The following is a 20,755-nucleotide window of genomic DNA, read 5'->3' as shown; positions in this document are numbered from 1 at the left end:
CTCCCTCTTAGGATAATATATATCTCCCCAGTGACCTTTAGAATGTTCACCTTATGTGTTTCCCTCTCATTGTTTAATGGAGCTCTCTTATCTAAATAAACATGAAGGGTCGGATTCAGAAAAGAGATACGCCGGCGTATCTCCTGATACGCCGTCGTATCTCTGAGTCCGGCCGTCGTATCTATGTGCCTGATTCATAGAATCGGGTTCCGCATAGATCTCCCTAAGATCTGACAGGTGTAAGTGACTTACATCGTCGGATCTTAGGCTGCAATTCCAGGCCGGCCGCTAGGTGGCGCTTCCGTATTATTACGCAAGGAATATGCAAATGAGGAGTTACGCCGATTCAGAAACGAACGACCGCCCGGCGCTTTTTTTTTACGTCGTTTGCGTTCGGCTTTTTCCGGTGTATAGTTACCCCTGCTATATGAGGGGTAGCTAATGTTAAGTATGGCCGTCGTTTCCGCGCCGAGTTTTGAATTTTTTTACGTCGTTTGCCTAAGTCGTTCGCGAATACGGATGGACGTAATTTACGTTCACGTCGAAAGCATGACAAATTGCCGACGTCATTTGGAGCATGCGCACTGGGATTCAGTCGCGGCCGGCGCATGCGCAGTTCGTTCGGCGCGGGGACGCGCATCATTTAAATGATACACGCCCCCTACCCGCCGAATTGAATTCCGCCGGGCGATTTACGCTACGCCACTGCAACTTTACAGGAAAGTGCTTTGTGAATAAAGCACTTGCCTGAAAAACTTGCGGCGGCGTAACGTAAATAAGATACGTTACGCCAGCAGAAAGATCCGCGGATCTTGCTGAATCTGGCCCAAAGTATTTATCCCCATTTCTCCCTGTGTCATTTACATGGGCAGTTCTAACCCGTCACTCTCCACAATTTTTTACTGGGGTTGCTGGGCAGCCAGTGGGGCCCCCCAGGCAAGCAGGGCCCCCGGGCAACTTCCCAGCATGCCCAATGGAAGAGATGGCCCTGGCGTAAGGGTTTAGGTAAGGTGTTTACAAAATGTTGGAGTTGCCCGTATCTCCAGGTGTCCCATGGTGTGGTTCCATATTTCTCTCGTAATTCTGAGAGTGAGCAGAGAGTATTCCCTTTAATAACATCCTTCAACTTTAAGCAGTCCGAGGGTGCCCATCGCAGGTACAGACCTCCCCCTTTACCTGGTGGGAAGTAGTCCGTACCCGTGAGGGGCATCAACGGGTTGCCTCCTTGTTATGTCACCTCCTCACCGCTTACTTTAGCCCTTAAATCCTGTAGCACAGCACAGCAAATGTGTGCATTTGATTGGGCTGCATTCAGTACTGCCCACCGAGGGGGATAATATTTTCCACACTGCGATGCACAGCATTGCAGTAGCATCATGTGTACACACCCCTATCCGCTGCCTTTTCAGTTTAAGGGTGATCTATTGGGGGCAGTAAAAACACATCTCAAACGCTTGTTTTCACCACCACCTAACTGCAAGTGTAAACCTAGCCTTATGCCGCATACAGACGATCGTTTTTTGTGATGAAAAAAAATGACGTTTTTGAAAACGTCATTTAAAATGATAGTGTGTGGGGAAAATGTCGTTTTATGTCTTCAGAAAAACGACCAAAAAAAAATTCGAACATGCTCGAATTTTTTGTGTCGTTTTTCAAAATGTCATTTTTTGTGTCAATGAAAATGATAGTGTGTGGGCAAAACGACGTTTTTAAACCCGCACATGCCCAGAAGCAAGTTTTGAGACGGGAGGTAAAACTACCATTCATAATGGAGTAAGCACATTCATCACGCTTTAACAGACAAAAAAGCACGAATCATCTTTTACTAACAAGTAACCAGCTAAAAGCAGCCTCAAGGCGAATAGAACTTCCCCTTTAGAGTGCCGTCACTTTGTTCATCATTTTTCAAAATGATGGTGTGTATGCTACATCGTTTTTGAAAATGAAGTTTCAAAAATGTCGTTTTTTTTCATCACTTCAAACGTCATTTTTTTTTCATCACAAAAAACGACCGTCTGTATGGGGCATTAGGCCTCGTACACACGACCGAGAAACTCGACGGGCGAAACACATCGTTTTCCTCGTCGAGTTCCTTGTTAGGCTGTCGAGACACTTGACAAGCCAATTTTCTCCATTCCCGTCAAGGAAATAGAGAACATGCTCTCTTTTTGGCTCGTCGAGTTTCTCGACAGTTTCCTCGACGAAAATGTACACACGACCGGTTTCCTCTGCAAAAAAATATCTCCCAGCAAGTTTCTTGCTGGTTTTTGCTGAGAAACTCGGTCGTGTATACAAGGCCTCAGACAGTTGCCACCAGAACAAGATTTAGCCCCATCTCCTGGTGACAACTGTAAAATGTTGGATCTTCCACTCCGTTTTGATAAAAATGGTTTCCAGGCCGAAAAGAAAGGAAACTTTAATCATTCCAAACTTCTTTTGTACACGACTGGATGATTTAAGTGATTACAGCTTTGCTGAGCTTGAATCACCCCCATCAAGTCACTTACCATCTGCACAAATGTCATTCATTTTATTAAGCTCTGCAACACTGTACAATACTGTACAGGTATAGAGCAAAAATTAAAAACCCCAAGAATCAACACAGTGAAATGTATTGCCTAATGCCGCGTACAGACGGTCGTTTTATGCGATGTAAAAAAACGACGTTTTCAGTGAAGTAAAAAACGACGTTTTCTGTGAAGTAAAAAACGACGTTTTTGAAACTTCAATTTTCAAAAACGATGTTGCCTACACACCATAGTTTTTTCACAGTGCTCTAGCAAAGCGAGGTTACATTCACCACGTTTTTCCATTGAAGCTCGCTTCATAACTAGCTTCTGGGCATGCGCGGGTGTAAAAACGTCGTTTGAAACGTTGTTTTTTGCTACACACGGTCAATTTCTGTGAAGTAAAAAACGACGTTTTGAAAAACGACACATAAAATTGAAGCATGCTTCAATTTTTTTTTTGTCGTTTTTCAGAAGACATAAAACGACGTTTTCTCCCACACACGGTCAATTAAATTGACGTTTTTAAAAACGTCGTTTTTTTACATCGCATAAAACGACCGTCTGTACGCGGCATTACACATTTTGTTACATAAAATACAAGGTCATTATAGTATCCTGATTTCTTACTATATGTTCACATTCATCTCCAGACCATGTTCTTTCACCTTGATGTGTTTCTAGAGAACCGGTTGGATCTCCTTGGTTAGAAATATGAAGAACCTAAAAAATAAATTTTCATCATAATCAGTTATACGCATTAATCAGAAGTGAAAATTAAACCTTGAGTAGTTCTCTGCACCCTTGTAGCAATTGGTTGGAGAAAACTAAGTTTAAGGTAAACAGGAAAATGTTCTTATGTTAGCATAGTTGCAGTGGCTGCTAAGTGCTGACTAGCATTAATAGCTCAATGTGATCAATCATTCTTATTGTGTATTGAATATTTTTGTTAAGCGTTAAATCACATAAGTATCAAAACGCTACCCGGCAACGGGCGGGACAAGGTGCCATTCGCCGTACATACAATAACAACAATAAAATCACAAACATCAAAACCGTTAAAACAAAAAAAACATTAAAGCATTAAAAAAAATAACGTGTAGCGCTACCCCCTCAGGAGCCGCTGATTGATTTGGGATTGGCGTATTAAGTTACCTCTGTGTGTTGTCTAGGGGTGAAGGGAGTGAGTAGAGCAATAAACAAATGTCCGATCTGCAGATAAGGTTTTCTGAATGCTTTATTTCCTGGCCCAACACGACCAACATCAACTTGAGGTAGATAGGAAAGGTTGATGAAGTAAAGGAACTTTGCGGTATCAGGCTTTGGATAGAAGGAAAGCAGTCCTGCTTTCTGTAATAGCACAGTTCGTCACCACTCCAGCCAGAGTGGGTGAAGCACCCCCGGACAGACCTCTGCCACAGGCCTGGCAGCCGGAGAGTCACTTTAACCACTAAGGGTCCGCGCTATAGTCGAATGACGGCTACAGCGTGGGCCTGAAAAGCCAAGCGGTGCTGTCTCTGGAGAGGAGACCGATCTGTGTCCCTTGTACATAGGGACATAGATCGGTCACCCCCCCCAGTCACCCCCCCCCCTCCACCTACAGTTAGAACACTATATAAGACACACATTTAACCCCTTCCTCACCCCCTAGTGTTAACCCCTACAATGCCAGTCACATTTATACTGTAATTAGTGCATATTTATAGCACTGATCGCAGTATAAATATGAATGGCGCCAAAAATGCGTCAAAAGTGTCAGATGTGTCCGCCATAACGTTGCAGTCCCAATAAAAATCGCAGATCGCCGCCATTTCTAGTAAAAAAAATAAATAATAAAAAATAATAATTCTGTCCCCTATTTTGTAGGCGCTATAACTTTTGCGCAAACCAGTCGCTTATTGCGATTTTTTTTTTTTTTTTACCAAAAATATGTAGAAGAATACGTATCGGCCTAAACTGAGAAAAAATATGTGTTTTATTTTTTTTAAAATTGGGATATTTATTATAGCAACAAGTAAAAAATATTGTATTTTTTTCAAAATTGTCGCTCTTTTTTTGTTTATAGCGCAAAAAATTAAAACCGCACAGGCGATCAAATACCACCAAAAGAAAGCTCTACTTGTGGGGAAAAAAGGACGTCAATTTTGTTTGGGAGCCATGTCGCACGACAGCGCAATTGTTAGTTAAAGCGACGCATTTCCGAAAGCTGAAATTTCACCTGGGCAGGAGGGGGGTATATGTGCCCAGTAAGCAAGTGGTTAAGGTTGCTGGGAGGAACAGACCTCTGCCACAGGCCTAGTACTTGGATGAGCTAAATCAGGGGTCGGCAACCCGCGGCTCCGGAGCCGCATGCGGCTCTTTTAAACCTTTGCCGCGGCTCCGGGACACCTTTTGCGGCCAGCGGAGGACTTTACACAGCGATCCCGGAGTTAACAGTTCGGGCGCGCTGTGACAAATGTCCCGCCCTCCTCCTGCTAGAAGACTAGCTCGTGTGATAGAGCCAGTGTGCTGTCTGTCACACAAGCTGGTCTAGAGGAGGAGGGCGGGACATTTATCAGCGCGCCAGTGTGGGGGAGCATCGTGACACAGCACAGAACAGTAAGGCTGTGAGGGGCTTACAATGAGGGGGGCTGGCTTGCGATGGTGACAGGAGCTAATTATTTTTTAATGATAATGATGGGGGGGGGGGGGCTGCCTTGCGATGGTGACGGGAGCTAATTTTTTTTAATGATGATGATGATGATGGTGGGAGGGGCTGGCTTGCGATGGTGACAGGAGCTAATTATTTTTTAATAATGGGGGGGGGGGGGCTGCCTTGCGATGGTGACGGGAGCTAATTTTTTTTAATGATGATGATGATGATGATGATGGGAGGGGGGGGGGGGGGCTGGCTTGCGATGGTGAGGGGAGCTGATGATTTTTTTAATGATGAATCATCATTAAGAAATCATCATCTCCCGTCACCATCGCAAGCCAGCCCCCCCCCCCTCCCACCATCATCATCATTAAGAAATCATCATCTCCCGTCACCATCGCAAGCCAGCCCCCCCCCTCCCACCATCATCATCATGAAGAAATCATCAGCTCCCGTCACCATCGCAAGCCAGCCCCCCCCCCTCCCACCATCATCATCATTAAGAAATCATCATCTCCCGTCACCATCGCAAGCCAGCCCCCCCCCCCCTCCCACCTTTCATCATCATTAAGAAATCATCAGCTCCCGTCACCATCGCAAGCCAGCCCCCCCCCCCTCCCACCATCATCATCATTAAGAAATCATCATCTCCCGTCACCATCGCAAGCCAGCCCCCCCCCCCCCCCCCACCATCATCATCATTAAGAAATCATCAGCTCCCGTCACCATCGCAAGCCAGCCCCCCCCCCCCTCCCACCATCATCATCATTAAGAAATCATCAGCTCCCGTCACCATCGCAAGCCAGCCCCCCCCCTCCCACCATCATCATCATTAAGAAATCATCAGCTCCCGTCACCATCGCAAGCCAGCCCCCCTCCCACCATCATCATCATTAAGAAATCATCAGCCATCGTCATCATCATCATCATCATCTCCCGTCACCATCGCAAGCCAGCCCCCCCCCCCACCATCATCATTGATGATGATGGTGGGGGGGGGGGCGGGGGCTGGCCTGCGATGGTGAGGGGAGCTGATGATTTTTTAATGATGATGATGATGGTGGGGGCTGGCATGATTTTTTAATGATGATGGTGGGGGCTGGCATGATTTTTTAATGATGATGGTGGGGGCTGGCATGATTTTTTAATGATGATGATGATGGTGGGGGCTGGCATGATTTTTTAATGATGATGATGATGGTGGGGGCTGGCATGATTTTTTTATGATGGTGGGGGCTGGCATGATTTTTTAATGATGATGGTGGGGGCTGGCATGATTTTTTTATGATGATGATGGTGGGGGCTGGCATGATTTTTTTATGATGATGATGGTGGGGACTGGCATGATTTTTTTATGATGATGATGGTGGGGGCTGGCATGATTTTTTAATGATGATGATGATGGTGGGGGCTGGCATGATTTTTTTATGATGATGGTGGGGGCTGGCATGATTTTTTAATGATAATGGTGGGGGCTGGCATGATTTTTTTATGATGATGATGGTGGGGGCTGGCATGATTTTTTTATGATGATGATGGTGGGGGCTGGCATGATTTTTTTATGATGATGATGGTGGGGGCTGGCATGATTTTTTAATGATGATGATGATGGCGGCTGGCTTGCGATGGTGAGGGGGCTGATGATGATGACGGTGAGGGGGCTGATGATTTTGTAATGATGATGGTGGGGGGGGCTGATGATGATGATGATGGTGAGGGGGGATGATGATTTTGTAATGATGATGGTGGGGGGGGGCTGATGATGATGATGATGATGATGATGGTGAGGGGGGGGGCTGATGGTGATGTAATTAATGATGGTGGGGCTGATGATTTTGTAATGATGATGGTGGAGGGCTGATGATGGTGAGGGGGGATGATGATTTTGTAATGATGATGGTGAGGGGGGCTGATGATGGTGAGGGGGGCTGATGATTTTGTATTGATGATGGTGAGGGGGGCTGATGATGGTGAGGGGGGCTGATGATTTTGTATTGATGATGGTGAGGGGGGCTGATGATTTTGTAATGATGATGGTGAGGGGGGCTGATGATTTTGTAATGATGATGGTGAGGGGGGATGATGATTTTGTAATGATGATGGTGAGGGGGGCTGATGATGGTGAGGGGGGCTGATGATTTTGTAATGATGATGGTGAGGGGGGCTGATGATTTTGTAATGATGATGGTGAGGGGGGCTGATGATTTTGTAATGATGATTGCATTTGCTGGGCATGTGGAGGTGGAATCTTATCCGATATTGTGCATGTGGAGGTGGAATCTTATCCGATATTGGGCATGTGGAGGTGGAATCTTATCCGATATTGGGCATGTGGAGGTGGAATCTTATCCGATATTGGGCATGTGGAGGTGGAATCTTATCCGATATTGGGCATGTGGAGGTGGAATCTTATCCGATATTGGGCATGTGGAGGTGGAATCTTGACAATATCAGATAAGATTCCACCTCCACATGCCCAGCAAATGCAATACTGTACAATATCAATTAGCAATGTTATATTTGTTTTAAATGTCGCAATGGTTTTGCGGCTCCCAGTTTTTTTTTTCATTCGGAAACGGGTCCAAGTGGCTCTTTATGTCTTAAAGGTTGCAGACCCCTGAGCTAAATGATTGAGCAAATCCTCCCAGTAATTAGCATTAGGGTCACCGGTTGAAAGCAGGAATGTACCTGTCAATGTTCCGGTCACCAGATCCCCGATGGTTCCTTCAAGCCCTTTTGGATAACCTGCCTTCGGGTTTCCTCAAGCCGATCCCCCACCGAACGGCATACAGCCTGGGATCTCCTCAATAGAAGGGGGACCCAGTCAGTCACTGGGGTCCCTTTGTGGCATCAGTTGCTCCAGGCCAGGAGGGCCCAGAGTCTGGAACTCCGCGAAGCGCGCGACCCCAGGCCATGTGGGCCATAGTGGTGGGGTCTGCGATGTGCGCACACCCTAAAGGTGGGTGCCGCACCTGGAACCAGGAACCCACGAAGAACCCAGAACGGCCTCCGCCACAGAAATACCCCCTCCCAGCATGCACAGCGAGGCCCAACTCCTCTCATTGGCTGCTGGAAAGAAGCGGTTCCGCCCGGATCTCTCTGCGCCATTTACCGCCCAGCACTGGCGTAGCAAGGGGGGGGCAGGGGGTGCTGTGGCACCGGGCGCGCCATTTGGGGGGGCGACTTTCCGTGCCTCCTCCTAATTTTAATTGTCCGTGTCACCGACACGGATGTCCGGACTCCGGACCGGCCAGCGGCCACCATGTTTAATGTCCTCCAGCGCCCTGTGATTGGGCATATGGGGGTCATGTGAGGAGTGGGGCTGGAAGTCCCACCTCCGCACATGACCGCCATACGACCAATCACAGAGCGCCGGGAAACTCTGAACATGGCGGCGGGAGACGGCAGGTGCTGAAAGTGTGAGCCGCCGTCTTCCCCTCCGCTCTGGTGCTCTGCGGTACGGCGCTGTCTGTGTGGAAGGAGTTGCAGCATGGAGCCAGCCCGCGGGGGTGGATGGCGCTGCGGGTCCTGTCCGTCCTGAGGAGAGTTCTGGAGAAGAGCAGAGTCAGACAGAGGTAAGGAGGACTCTGAGGAGGATGGATTTTCACCAAGCTGGGGGGAGGGGGGTGCGAGTATTGCAGGACTTCTACTGTAGGAGTTAGGTGGGTTAGTGTCAGTGTCTGGTCAGTGTCAGAACAGTGTCAGTGTCAGTGTCATTTTCAGTGTTGTATCAGTGTCATTGTCAGTGTCTGGTCAGGTCAGTGTCATTGTCGTGTCCGTGTCAGAACAGTGTCAGTGTCTGGTCAGTGTCATTGTCGTGTCATTGTCAGTGTCAGGTCATTGTCAGGTCATTGTCATTGTCAGTGTCAGGTCAGGTCATTGTCAGTGTCAGGTCATTGTCAGTGTCAGGTCATTGTCAGTGTCAGGTCATTGTCAGTGTCAGGTCAGTGTCGTGTCAGTGTCAGGTCATTGTCAGGTCATTGTCATTGTCAGTGTCAGGTCAGGTCAGTGTCAGGTCATTGTCAGTGTCAGGTCATTGTCAGGTCAGTGTCAGTGTCAGGTCATTGTCAGGTCAGTGTCAGGTCATTGTCATTGTCAGTGTCAGGTCAGTGTCAGGTCATTGTCAGGTCAGTGTCAGTGTCAGGTCATTGTCATTGTCAGTGTCAGGTCATTGTCAGTGTCAGGTCATTGTCAGTGTCAGGTCAGTGTCAGGTCAGTGTCAGGTCATTGTCATTGTCAGGTCATTGTCAGTGTCAGGTCATTGTCAGGTCATTGTCATTGTCAGGTCAGTGTCAGGTCATTGTCAGTGTCAGGTCATTGTCAGGTCAGGTCAGTGTCAGTGTCAGGTCATTGTCATTGTCAGTGTCATTGTCAGGTCATGGTCAGTGTCAGGTCAGTGTCAGGTCAGTGTCAGGTCAGTGTCAGGTCATTGTCAGGTCATTGTCAGTGTCAGGTTATTGTCAGGTCAGGTCAGTGTCAGGTCATTGTCAGTGTCAGGTCATTGTCATTGTCAGTGTCATTGTCAGGTCATGGTCAGTGTCATGGTCAGTGTCTGGTCATTGTCAGTGCAGGTGTCGGGTCAGTGCAGGTGTCGGGTCAGTGCAGGTGTCGGGTCAGTGCAGGTGTCGGGGGTCAGTGCCATTACCGGTTGAACTTTCACATATACACGATCGGCGGCTCTATAGCCTGCCAATTGTGTATATGTGCTGGCTGCGTGCCCCCTACCCCCTCCAGTACTGCCGCCGCCCACCCTCCTGACCCCTCACCTTCAATCTGAGGATCCGCTGCCCCATCTGCAGCCCGGGACCGGCTCGGGAGGGTGTCAGGAGGTAAGATGGGAGGGAGACCAGCATCTTCCTCCAGGCTGTGAATGCAGAAGTGATGTGTATTACATCCGCATTCACCTGTCAGTCATCTGGCTGCTATAGCCAGAGAGAAGAAGCAGATCTGTGCTTCATCAGCTTCTTTTGGGGTCCCCAGGTGACATTAGGGGTCCTAGAGACCCCTAATGTCTCCATAAAGAGGACCTGTCAGTGTACCTGTGCTATTATATAGGGGGATTTTTATCCCCCTATGTAATAGCAATGACATAAAGTGTAAAAAAACATAAAAAGAGGGAAAAAAATAAGTAACTATAAAAAAAGTGGATGTTTATATAAGGGGGGGGGGGCGAATTTTTTTTTTTGCCCCGGGCGCCCATAGCTCTGGTTACGCCACTGCCGCCCAGGGATGGTACCGCATCCCTGGAACGCAGACCGACCCACAGAACAATCCAGAATTTGGCGACAGCCAAATTTAACAATATCAAGGATGAGAGCAACTTATCTCTCTCATCCTCCCACTAACTTAAGCGTAGTGCCCTTACTGAAAGTAAAGGGGGCGCTACAAACAGAAATCAAATAAAAAAAAAAAAAAAAAAAAAAAACTTTGTAAGGCAAGTTGCACTTTACCGGGAATTTTCCCCAGAGCTTAGTAAATGAGGTGAAGCTCTGTTGTCTACCATCATCCAATCGTGTAACCAAAAATGTATATTTTTCCCTTTCCACTTAATTGAGTATTCTTTGCAAAATGAAATTTCACCACATTCATTAACTGCTTAACGACTGCCGCATGTATATGTACGTCCACAGAATGGCACGTACAGCCAGATGGGCGTACATGTACGTCCCTGCCTTTCCGTGGGTCGGGGGTCCGATCGGGACCCCCCCCCCCCCGATACATGCGGCTGTTGGAAATCGTCGGGGAGCGATCCGGGATGAGGGCGCGGCTATTCGTTTCTAGCCGCCCCCTCGCGATCGCTCCCCGGAGCTGAAGAACGGGGAGAGCCGTATGTAAACACGACTTCCCCGTGCTTCACTGTGGCGGCTGCATCGATCGTGTCATCCCTTTTATAAGGAGACACAATCGATGACGTCAGACCTACAGCCACACCCCCCTGCAGTTGTAAAAACACACTAGGTGAAACATAACTCCTTCAGCGCCCCCTGTGGTTAACTCCCAAACTGCAACTGTCATTTTCACAATAAACAATGCAAATTAATTGCATTTTTTGCTGTGAAAATGACAATGGTCCCAAAAATGTGTCAAAATTGTCCGAAATGTCCGCCATAATGTCGCAGTCACGAAAAAAATCGCTGATTGCTGCCATTAGTAGTAAAAAAAAAAAAAAAATAATAAAAATGCAATAAAACTATCCCCTATTTTGTAAACGCTATAAATTTTGCGCAAACCATTTGATAAACGCTTATTGCGATTGTTTTACCAAAAATAGGTAGAAGAATACGTATCGCCCTAAACTGAGGAAAGAAAATGTATATGTTTTTGAGGGATATTTATTATAGCAAAAAGTAAAAAATATTGAATTTTTTTCAAAATTGTCGCTCTATTTTTGTTTATAGCGCAAAAAATGAAAACCGCACAGGTGAACAAATACCACCAAAAGAAAGCTCTATTTGTGGGAAAAAAAGGACGTCAATTTTGTTTGGGAGCCACGTCGCACGACCGCGCAATTGTCTGTTAAAGCGACGCAGTGCCGAATCGCAAAACCTGGCCTGGGCATTTAGCTGCCTAAAGGTCTGGGGCTTAAGTGGTTAAGCTCTGGAGAATATTTTCTGCAAAGTGCGAAATTAAATCCCTATTTGCCTTTAGTAAATTAACCCCTGTATGTTCTGTTCTGTCTTATGTTTTCCTTCCAATTAAACAAAAGATGGTGGTCAGACAACAGAAACCCTGTGTCCATGATGAATTACCACTTCGGGACCGCCCACTGCCGATATACGTTGTTTCTTTGATCTTAAATAACGTTAACCCAGGTATTTTCTTCAATGGCGGGTGGTCCGCTTTGAGATACAATTGGTCTCTGCAGCAGATTCGCCACAAGATCACTTTTATCGGTAGCGGGAGAGGTGCCCCTCCTGCCGCGTCCCGGTTGTCTCTGCTGCTTACCGGGCTGCCGGAGACGACCCGATGCTGTCCCCTGAGAGGCATGATGACCCCCACTCGACTCAATGTCATTGGATGGCAGAAGTGACGTCAAACGTTGCTTCCACCCAATGGCCTTAAAGGGATAATTTTTTTTATTATTGCATTTAAGTGTAAATGTGAGGTCTGAGGTCTTTTTGACCCTAGATCTCACATTAAAGAGGTCCTGTCGTGCTTTTTTCCTATTATAAGGGATGTTTACATTCCTTGTAATAGGAATAAAAGTAATCCATTTTTTTTTAAAGGGAAAGTGTAAAAAAAAGTTAAATAAATGATAAAAAAAAAAAAGTTAAAGCGCCCGTCCCTCCATGCAGAAGCGAACACATACGTAAGTCGTGCCCGCATATGTAAACGGTGTTCAAACCAGACATGTGAGGTATCAACGCGAGAGCAATAATTCTAGCAAAAGATGTCCTCTGTAACTCAAAACTGGTAACCTGTAGACATTTTTAAATGTTGCCTATAGAGATTTTTAGGGTCAAAGTTTGTCGTGATACAGCACTGCATTGATTTAACTGACAATTGCGCAGTCGTGCGATGTTGTACCCAAACAAAATTGAAAAACAAATGTATTAATCGGTTTAGGCCGATATCTATTCATCTACATATGTTTAGTAAAAAAAATTGGCATATATTGATTGGTTTGCGCAAAAGTTATCGTGTCTACAAACCATGTGATCGATTTAGGGACTTTATTTATTTTGTATTGTTTTTACTGGTAATGGCGGCGATCTGCAATTTTTAGCAGGACAGCGACATTGCAGGGGACAAAACTGTCCCAAAAATCACTGCTATAAAAATGCACTGATCAATGTATAAATGACACTAGCAGGGAAGGGGTTAACTCTAGGGGGCGATCAAGGGGTTAAGTGTGTTTCCTCAGTGTGTTCAAACTGTAGGGGAGATGGGCTTACTGAAACATGACATGATCATTGTTCCCGATCACTGGGAACAGTAGATCCCTGTCATGTCACTAGGCAGAACAGGGAAATGCAGGAGGTACGTCGATTTGAGCAGCGGTGCCACTCTGCCGACATATATCCGCGTGAGCTGGTCGGCAGAGTGGTTAATTGAATTACTGATAGTGGTGTAACGTTAAACATTTCTCAGCGATGACTGCTATATACCGGAACACATTATTGTGTATTGTTATATTTATTTATCTATTTAATATAATTGTATTTTATTTATTTGATAATTTGTATTTTGTTCTGTATAGGTATTTGTGTCATGCTTTGTTTGTGTATGTGTAAGAAAATTTGAAACTTAAAAAAAAGTATTTGATTAAAAACGAAAACTAAAAAATAAACATTGTTTTCAGTAATACTTTATGAATATGATTTTATAGTCCTGACAAAATAAGTGGGTGCTTTACTATTTCTTTGACATAATATATTATATAATATAACATATTATAATTTGTATCTAGCACATTTCTTAAAGCGGAGGTTACACCAATTTTTTGTTTTTAAAGCCAGCAGCTTACCTGGACTTACCTGTCCAGCGATGTTGTCAGCCGAGGACGAGCAATCGCTCGTCCCTCGACTGCACCTGCCACCATCCTCTGTTAGGGAATCGGGAAGTGAAGCTTTGCTGCTTCACTGCCCAGTTCCCTACTGCGCATGCGCGAGTAGCGCGCCGTGTCGTCACTGGTCCGCGCTCTATCCTGGGAACATTGGCCTGGATTCAGATAGCCTTTACGCCGGCGTATCTATTGATACGCCGCGTAAGTGCTACGAAGCGCCGGCGTATCTTCTTTCTGTATTTAGAAAGCAAGATACGCCAGAATTTCCCTAAGATCCGACCGGCGTAAGTGTCTTACACCATCGTTTCTTAGGCTGCATATTTACGCTGGCCGCTTGGTGGCGCTTCCGTATTCTTCCGCAAGGAATATGCAAATTAGGTATTTACGCCGATTCAGAAACATACGTCTGCCCGGCGCATTTTTTTTACGTTGTTTATGTTAGGCTTTTTCCTGCGTAAAGTTACCCCTGCTATATGAGGGGTATCCTATGTTAAGTATGGACGTCGTTCCTGCGTCGTTCCCGCGTCAAATTTTAAAAATTTTACGTTGTTTGCGTAAGTCGTTCGCGAATAGGGCTGTACATAAGTTACGTTCACGTCTAAAGCAATGACGATTTGCGGCGTAATTTCAAGCATGCGCACTGGGATTTTTTCACGAACGGCGCAATACGTCAAATATGTGGGGTCACAGTGAATTTAAGTAAAACACGCCCACATCATCCACATTTGAATTAGGCGGGCTTACGCCGGACCACATATGTTACGCCGCCGTAACTAAGGGCGCAAGTTCTTTCTGAATACGGAACTTGCGCCCTAATTTACAGCGTCGTAACGTATCTGAGATACGTTACGCCACGCCAAAAGATACTCCAATGTATCTGAACCAGAGTTGCTTACCCATTATTCTCATTTACTGTGACATGTAACAAGGTTGGCTCATGCTTGGCCACCCTATCAATTGTCGTACTGAATTGTACTGAGCATTTAGAATATTGCTGAGAAAAAGCCTACATCAATACAGGTGGACATAGATGAAGACGTTCTCTGCCCTAAAACAATGGAAAGCATCTGTGCATCAGGGCCTACAGCGTCATTGGTAGGACTAGCCCAACAAAATGCCATGGTACATATATGGTTCCATACTTCCTTCTCTCTCATTTATAAGAAGAGGGATGGGTTGTCACTCAGAGATTTCACAACAAATTGGAAATCTAGGCTGGTAATAATGTTCATTTCAATTGTTTGTAATGATCATTTCTGTCCCTTAAATGTACCCATAAACAGCCAAGTTTTCACTCAAGCATCATACTATGTCAGGGGGAGAATCAACGAAATCCTACTAAATCTGATGTGTTTGTACAGTACTAGTCCTTGGTTTGAATCCCAATAAGGACACTACCCGCATGGAGTTTGCGTGTTCAGCCTGTGCATGTGTGGGTTTCCTCTGAGACCTCTGGTTTCCTCCCAAACTTCAAAGACATGCTGGTAGGTTAATTTGCTTCTGTCTAATTTGGCTCTAGTATGTGTATGTATGCACCTCATATTGTGAAATTTCAAAATACACAGATCAGCCATAACTTTATGACCACCCACCTTATATTAAGTAGGTCCCCTTTTAGCTGGCAAAACAACCCTGACCCATCAAAGCATTGATGCCACTAGACCTCTGAGGGTATGCTGTGGTATCTGCCACCGATGCCTTCAGTAGCAGATCCTTTAACCACTTAAGACCCGGACCATTATGCAGGTTAAGGACCTTGCCTCTTTTTGCGATTCCGCACTGCGGCGCTTTAACTGACAATTGCGCGGTCGTGCGACGTGGCTCCAAAACAAAATTAGCCTCCTTTTCTTCCCACAAATAGAGCTTTCTTTTGGTGGTATTTGATCACCTCTGCGGTTTTTATTTTTTTGCGCTATAAACAAAAATAGAGCAGTATTTTTAACTTTTTGCTATAATAAATATCCCCCATAAATATTTAAAAAAACATATTTTTTTACTCAGTTTAGGCTGATACATATTCTTCTACATATTTTTGGTAAAAAAAATCACAATAAGTGTTTATTGATTGGTTTGCGCAAAAGTTATAGCGTTTACAAAATAGGGGATAGTTTTATGGCATTTTTATAAAAAACATTTTTTTTACTAGTAATGGCGGTGATCAGCAATTTTTTTGTCACTGTAACATTATGGCGGACACATCGGACACTTTTGACACATTTTTGGGACCATTGTCATTTTTACAGCGAAAAAGTGCTATACAAATGCACTGATTACTGTAAAAATGACAATGGCAGTAAAGGGGTTAACCACTAGGGGGGGCGCTAAGGGGTCAAGTGTGCCCTAATTGAGTGATTCTTACTGTAGGGGGGCGTGGCTGTAGGCGAGACGTCACTGATCGTCGTTCCCTATATCAGGGAACAGACGATCAGTGTCACTGCCACACAGAAGAACGGGGAAGGTGTGTTTACACACACTTCTCCCCGTTCTTCAGCTCCTGTGACCTGATCGCGGGACAACGGCGGCAATCGGGTCCGTGGGTCCCGCCGGTGCCGTCACGGAGCTTCGTATCGGGTCGCACCCATTTTTCCTCTTGCAACACATCAACTTCAGGGATATTATGTTTACTTGTTGCCTTATATATTCCATCGACTTTCAGATGCCAATGTAACGAGATAATCAATGTTATTCACTTACTTTGTCAGTGGTCATAAAGTTATGGATGTAAATTGTTAGTGCTATATAAATAAATACCTGTAATAAACAAGTAGGTGTTTGGTATACTTTTTTTGCAACATGTTTACCATTTAGTTGTCTAAAGTTCATGTTTTCATAACATTTTCATAACAAAAGTTTCACTTTTATCATAACATTTCAATCACTCGATAACAATTATTCTTACGTTCGCTATCTGAGAGGATGTCTCTTCTCTTGATCCAAGCAACAATAAAGACAATGAATTAGCAAGGCTCACGGGGGAGCAGAGAATGTTGCTATCGCTGTTGGAGCGGTTTATCTCTTTGAAAATGTCCAATGCAAATTCACCAATGCTGTTGCTTATGGGCTCCATAGTCATCTAAATTACACTGACAGGAGAAAGCATATCAATTAATCCCCTAGCATATTTTATAGTCCCCGGGGTTGATATACAAAAATAATTTCATTAAGCTGGATTTTGAAACATGATACTAAAAACACACACTATTTAATTTACATTGTCCCTTCTATCTCTGTATGTTGATAATGGCACTGTAATTATTTTTGTAAAAACAAACAAACATCTAAGTAGCCTTTTCCTATCGATATACAGTACAGATGTCACATGACCCAGATCTTTCCCAGCCTGTCTGCAGGGAAACATAAGCAGATTTGGGCAAATTTCTGCCAGTCACAGGCTGTGTCATGTGCCTCCAGTCTGTGTCTCAGAATAAAATGGAGGTGAAGCCTCTATCAATCTACATGTAATATCCCACCCCATTGTGTTTAGCTGGATAGTGGGCATCAAGGAGGAGGGATGGAGTGGGCTGTCATTTACCCCTGTGTATATGCCCATTTGTGTGACTCTATAGGGCTGCTTAGATGTGACGGAGGAAATGCTCAACATATAAACTCGCTAAAAGCTGAGGATGTGCAGAGTTGCCACCACAGCTGCAAAATCCCTAGCTGAATTAGGGACATGAACAGAAGGTGGAGATAGAGAGCCACAGGATAAAGCAGTTTTTTTTGCACAAAAAGAAAATGAATCCTATAGTGAGTGAGAATGAATAGCATGCAATACAGCATTTTTTTAAGTGTAAATTCTCTGCCTCAAGCTTTTTTCAACTAGGGTTCCCCCAGAGATTGCTAGAGGCTCCTTGAGCTTTTTCCACTGATCACCAATGCAAAAAGGTAATTCCCCACTGACCCATAATGTACTTAGTCAGTGACAACTACTGTGATGCCGCGTACACACGATCATTTCACACAGCATGAAAAAAACGTTGTTTTTCAAAAACGTCATTAAAAACGATGGTGTGTGGGTTACACATAATTTTCCAGGTTCTGAAAAACGACAAAATCTTTTTTTGAACATGCTGCATTTTTTAACGTCGTTTTAAACAATGTCGTTTTTCGGGTTGTAAAAAACTATCGTGTGTGAGCTAAAACGACGTAAAAATCCTGCGCATGCTCAGAAGCAAGTTATGAGATGGGACCGCTCGTTCTGGTAAAACTACCGTTCATAATGGAGTAAGCACATTCATCACGCTGTAACAGACAGAAAAGCGCAAATCGTATTTTACTAACACAGAATCAGCTAAAGCAGCCCAAAGGCGAAAAGACCTTCCCCTTTAGAGTGCCGTCGTACGTGTTGTACGTCACCGCACTTTGCTAGATAATTTTTTTAAAACGATGGTGTGTGGGTAACGTCGTTTTAATGATGAAGTTGGGAAAACTTTGTTTTTTGGACATGCTGAAAAACGACGTTTTTTTTCATGCTGAAAAATGATCGTGTGTAAGAAACAATTGTACAGCCTCTTTTTTTGGCCATATTTATTTATTTATTTGTTTTTGTATAGAGAAAGGGAGTGTTAAAAATGTTCAGCTCTGGGTTGAAAATATTCTAGGTCTGACAATTTTTTTTTTTTTAACTTTTAACAGCTTATTGATCACAGTGGCCCAGATTCAGAAAGCAATTGCACCCGTGTAACCATAGGTTACACGGCGCAATTGCTGACTTGCTCCGGTGTAACGAGTGCTCCTGATTCAGGAACCTCGTTACACCGGCTGCAGCCTAAAATCTGCGCGGCATAAGGCTCTTATGCCTCGCAGATTTTAGGCTGCATTCTTGCGGGGGCCGCTAGGGGGCGCTCCCATTGTGTATCAGCGTGTAGTATGCAAATTGCATACTACCACTGATTCACAAGCTTGCGCGGGCCCCGCGCAAGCCAGGTACGGAGTATCCGTACGGCTACTTTAGCGCAAGGCTGCCCCTTCTAATAGTAGGGGCAGCCAATGCTAAAGTATAGCCGCCGCTCCCGCGCCGTGAAATTTGAATTTCACGGCGTTTGCGTAAGTGATTCGTGAATGGCGCTGGACGCCATTCACGTTCACTTTGAAGCAAATGACGTCCTTGCGACGTCATTTGCCGCAATGCACGTCGGGAAAGTTTCCCGACGGAGCATGCGCTGTACGCTCGGCGCGGGAGCGCGCCTAATTTAAATGATTCCCGACCCCGGCGGTATTATATAACTTGCGCGCGCTTACGCTGGGCAAATTTGCCGGCGCGCCCTCGCAGTTCACGGAGCTACTGCTCCGTGAATCGAGGGCAGCGCAAAATATTTGCGTGGGCGCAGGGCAAAATCGTTGCCCTGTGCCCGTGCAAATAAAGCGCAAGCTATGCTGAATCTGGGCCACTGTTCTACTGAGAAAATTTTAGCAGATGTTTCCCGAGACCTCAAAATCATTTCAAGGGTTTCTCCAGAGTAAAAAAGGGTCGAGAAAGGCTATTCCACCCAAACAAATCTATTCCACCCCTCAATGTTTAAAATATTGATATATTGATAAATATAATTTCCCTTCTGAGTGAGGGATTGGTTCTTTTTGTGAAAACTAGGCTGTATCTAGCTTATCTTGCATCCTCAACAGTGGACTATTAGTAATACATCCATATATAAAAATTGAGAGTGATACACCATAACACATTCTTCAAGGAGATAAAAAAGAAAGGAAAGTAAGGAGGGGGAAAAAGAAAGAAATAGATTCAGCAATGGGATATCATGGGTGGGGATTGGAAAGATGGGGTGGATTCATAACGGCATACAGCACAAAACTAGTTGGCCCTATGGGTAACATTTTCACAAGGCCAACAAGAATCGGTCAAAGCTGTTAAAGGTAGTTTTCAATCCAGGGGTGCCAAATCTCTTTAAACCTTTGTACCGAGCCTTTGCGACATACGGCCATTTTTTTCTAAATTAAAACACTTCCTTTAATATTGACATGCATAATTATATGGGTGAGAGGGCTTTTTTCACCACTGTTAACAGAAACGTAAGTAGAAAAAATTGCAACTTTATACAAGCTGGTGGTTTTAAGTTCAACAATGCCTACCACTGGGAATTTCATATACCTTTACCTAGAAACTCATACCTCCCAACTTTTTGAGATGGGAATGAGGGACACCTATCAGCAAAAGTATGTAGATATAGGACACACCCCTTTCCACGCCCCCCTAAAGGAGAATTGTACAAAAAAACAAGATTGGTTAAATCCACAAGTGCTTTTTTTACCACTACTATTCCTTTATATTGGCTTTTGGAATTTTCAAATGCAGCAATTTAGAAATCAGATGAAAGGTTTAGCACTGGGAAACCCTTTTTGATAGATAAAAAGTGCATTTTATATACATCTACTGTATATAGATCAGACCAAAATAAGGAAGAATGAGTGACAGAGGGACATTGTTCCAAATCAGGGACAGTCCCTCAAAATCATGGACAGTTGGGAGCTATGCTAATTGGTACACATGCTGTGAAACCATATACCACGTACAAATAATTTGTAGTTACATTTTATCAATGTTGCTTTAATAGAGCAGTGGGGTGTGGTTTGCCAGATTTGCATTCAGTCCTCGTGATCTACTTCCTTTCCTAGGTCTTTCTCTCATTTTGTTACATAGGAGAGAGGGTTAGGTGCTTATCCTTCCAGCATAAATGTGCATATGGTGGAGTCCCATATTCTTTAATTGTAGGTAGCAATGTGACTTGGTGGGTAAGTAAAATGTACTCCTATTAGTTGGTAGCATTACCCATTACCCATTTAGTGTATATGTAAATAATAATTTTGGGCACGTTGCTATTTGCATATCAATGTCAGAAGGGTTTAAGCAATTGTAAAGTCTTGTTTTTTTTTGTTTACTTAAAAATAAAAAACATGTTATACTTACCTGCCCTGTGTAATAGTTTTGCACAAAGCAGCTCAGATCCTCCTCTTCTCGGGTCACTCTTGGGTGCTCCTGGTCCCTCCCTCCTGTTGAGTGCCCCAACACTAAATAGCTTGCTATGGGAGCACCCAAGCCGATCGACTGCTCCTTGTGTCCATTCAGACGAAGCTGTGACCAAGCCCTGCCCCCTT

General features: G+C 44.6%; 1 protein-coding gene across 2 annotated transcripts in view; it reads right to left on the bottom strand.

The window, feature by feature from the left end:
* The window catches only part of LOC120940640 (serpin B3-like), a 52,926-nt gene that overhangs the window by 19,887 nt on the left and 12,284 nt on the right, over positions 1 to 20,755 (bottom strand). For both annotated transcript variants that reach the window (XM_040353613.1, XM_040353614.1), the window contains exons 2-3: positions 16,548 to 16,731; positions 3,138 to 3,230 (exon numbers count right to left, since the gene is read on the bottom strand). In XM_040353613.1, the coding sequence (XP_040209547.1) occupies positions 3,138 to 3,230; positions 16,548 to 16,721 (267 nt within the window). In that variant the 5' untranslated portion in view covers positions 16,722 to 16,731. The remainder of the gene's footprint in view (positions 1 to 3,137; positions 3,231 to 16,547; positions 16,732 to 20,755) is intronic.

Source organism: Rana temporaria, chromosome 5 (assembly GCF_905171775.1).
Source record: "Rana temporaria chromosome 5, aRanTem1.1, whole genome shotgun sequence".
In the NCBI taxonomy this organism is placed as follows: Eukaryota; Metazoa; Chordata; class Amphibia; order Anura; family Ranidae; genus Rana; species Rana temporaria.
The sequence above is the reverse complement of the archived record's forward strand: the minus strand, read 5'-3'. Positions and strand labels throughout refer to the sequence as shown.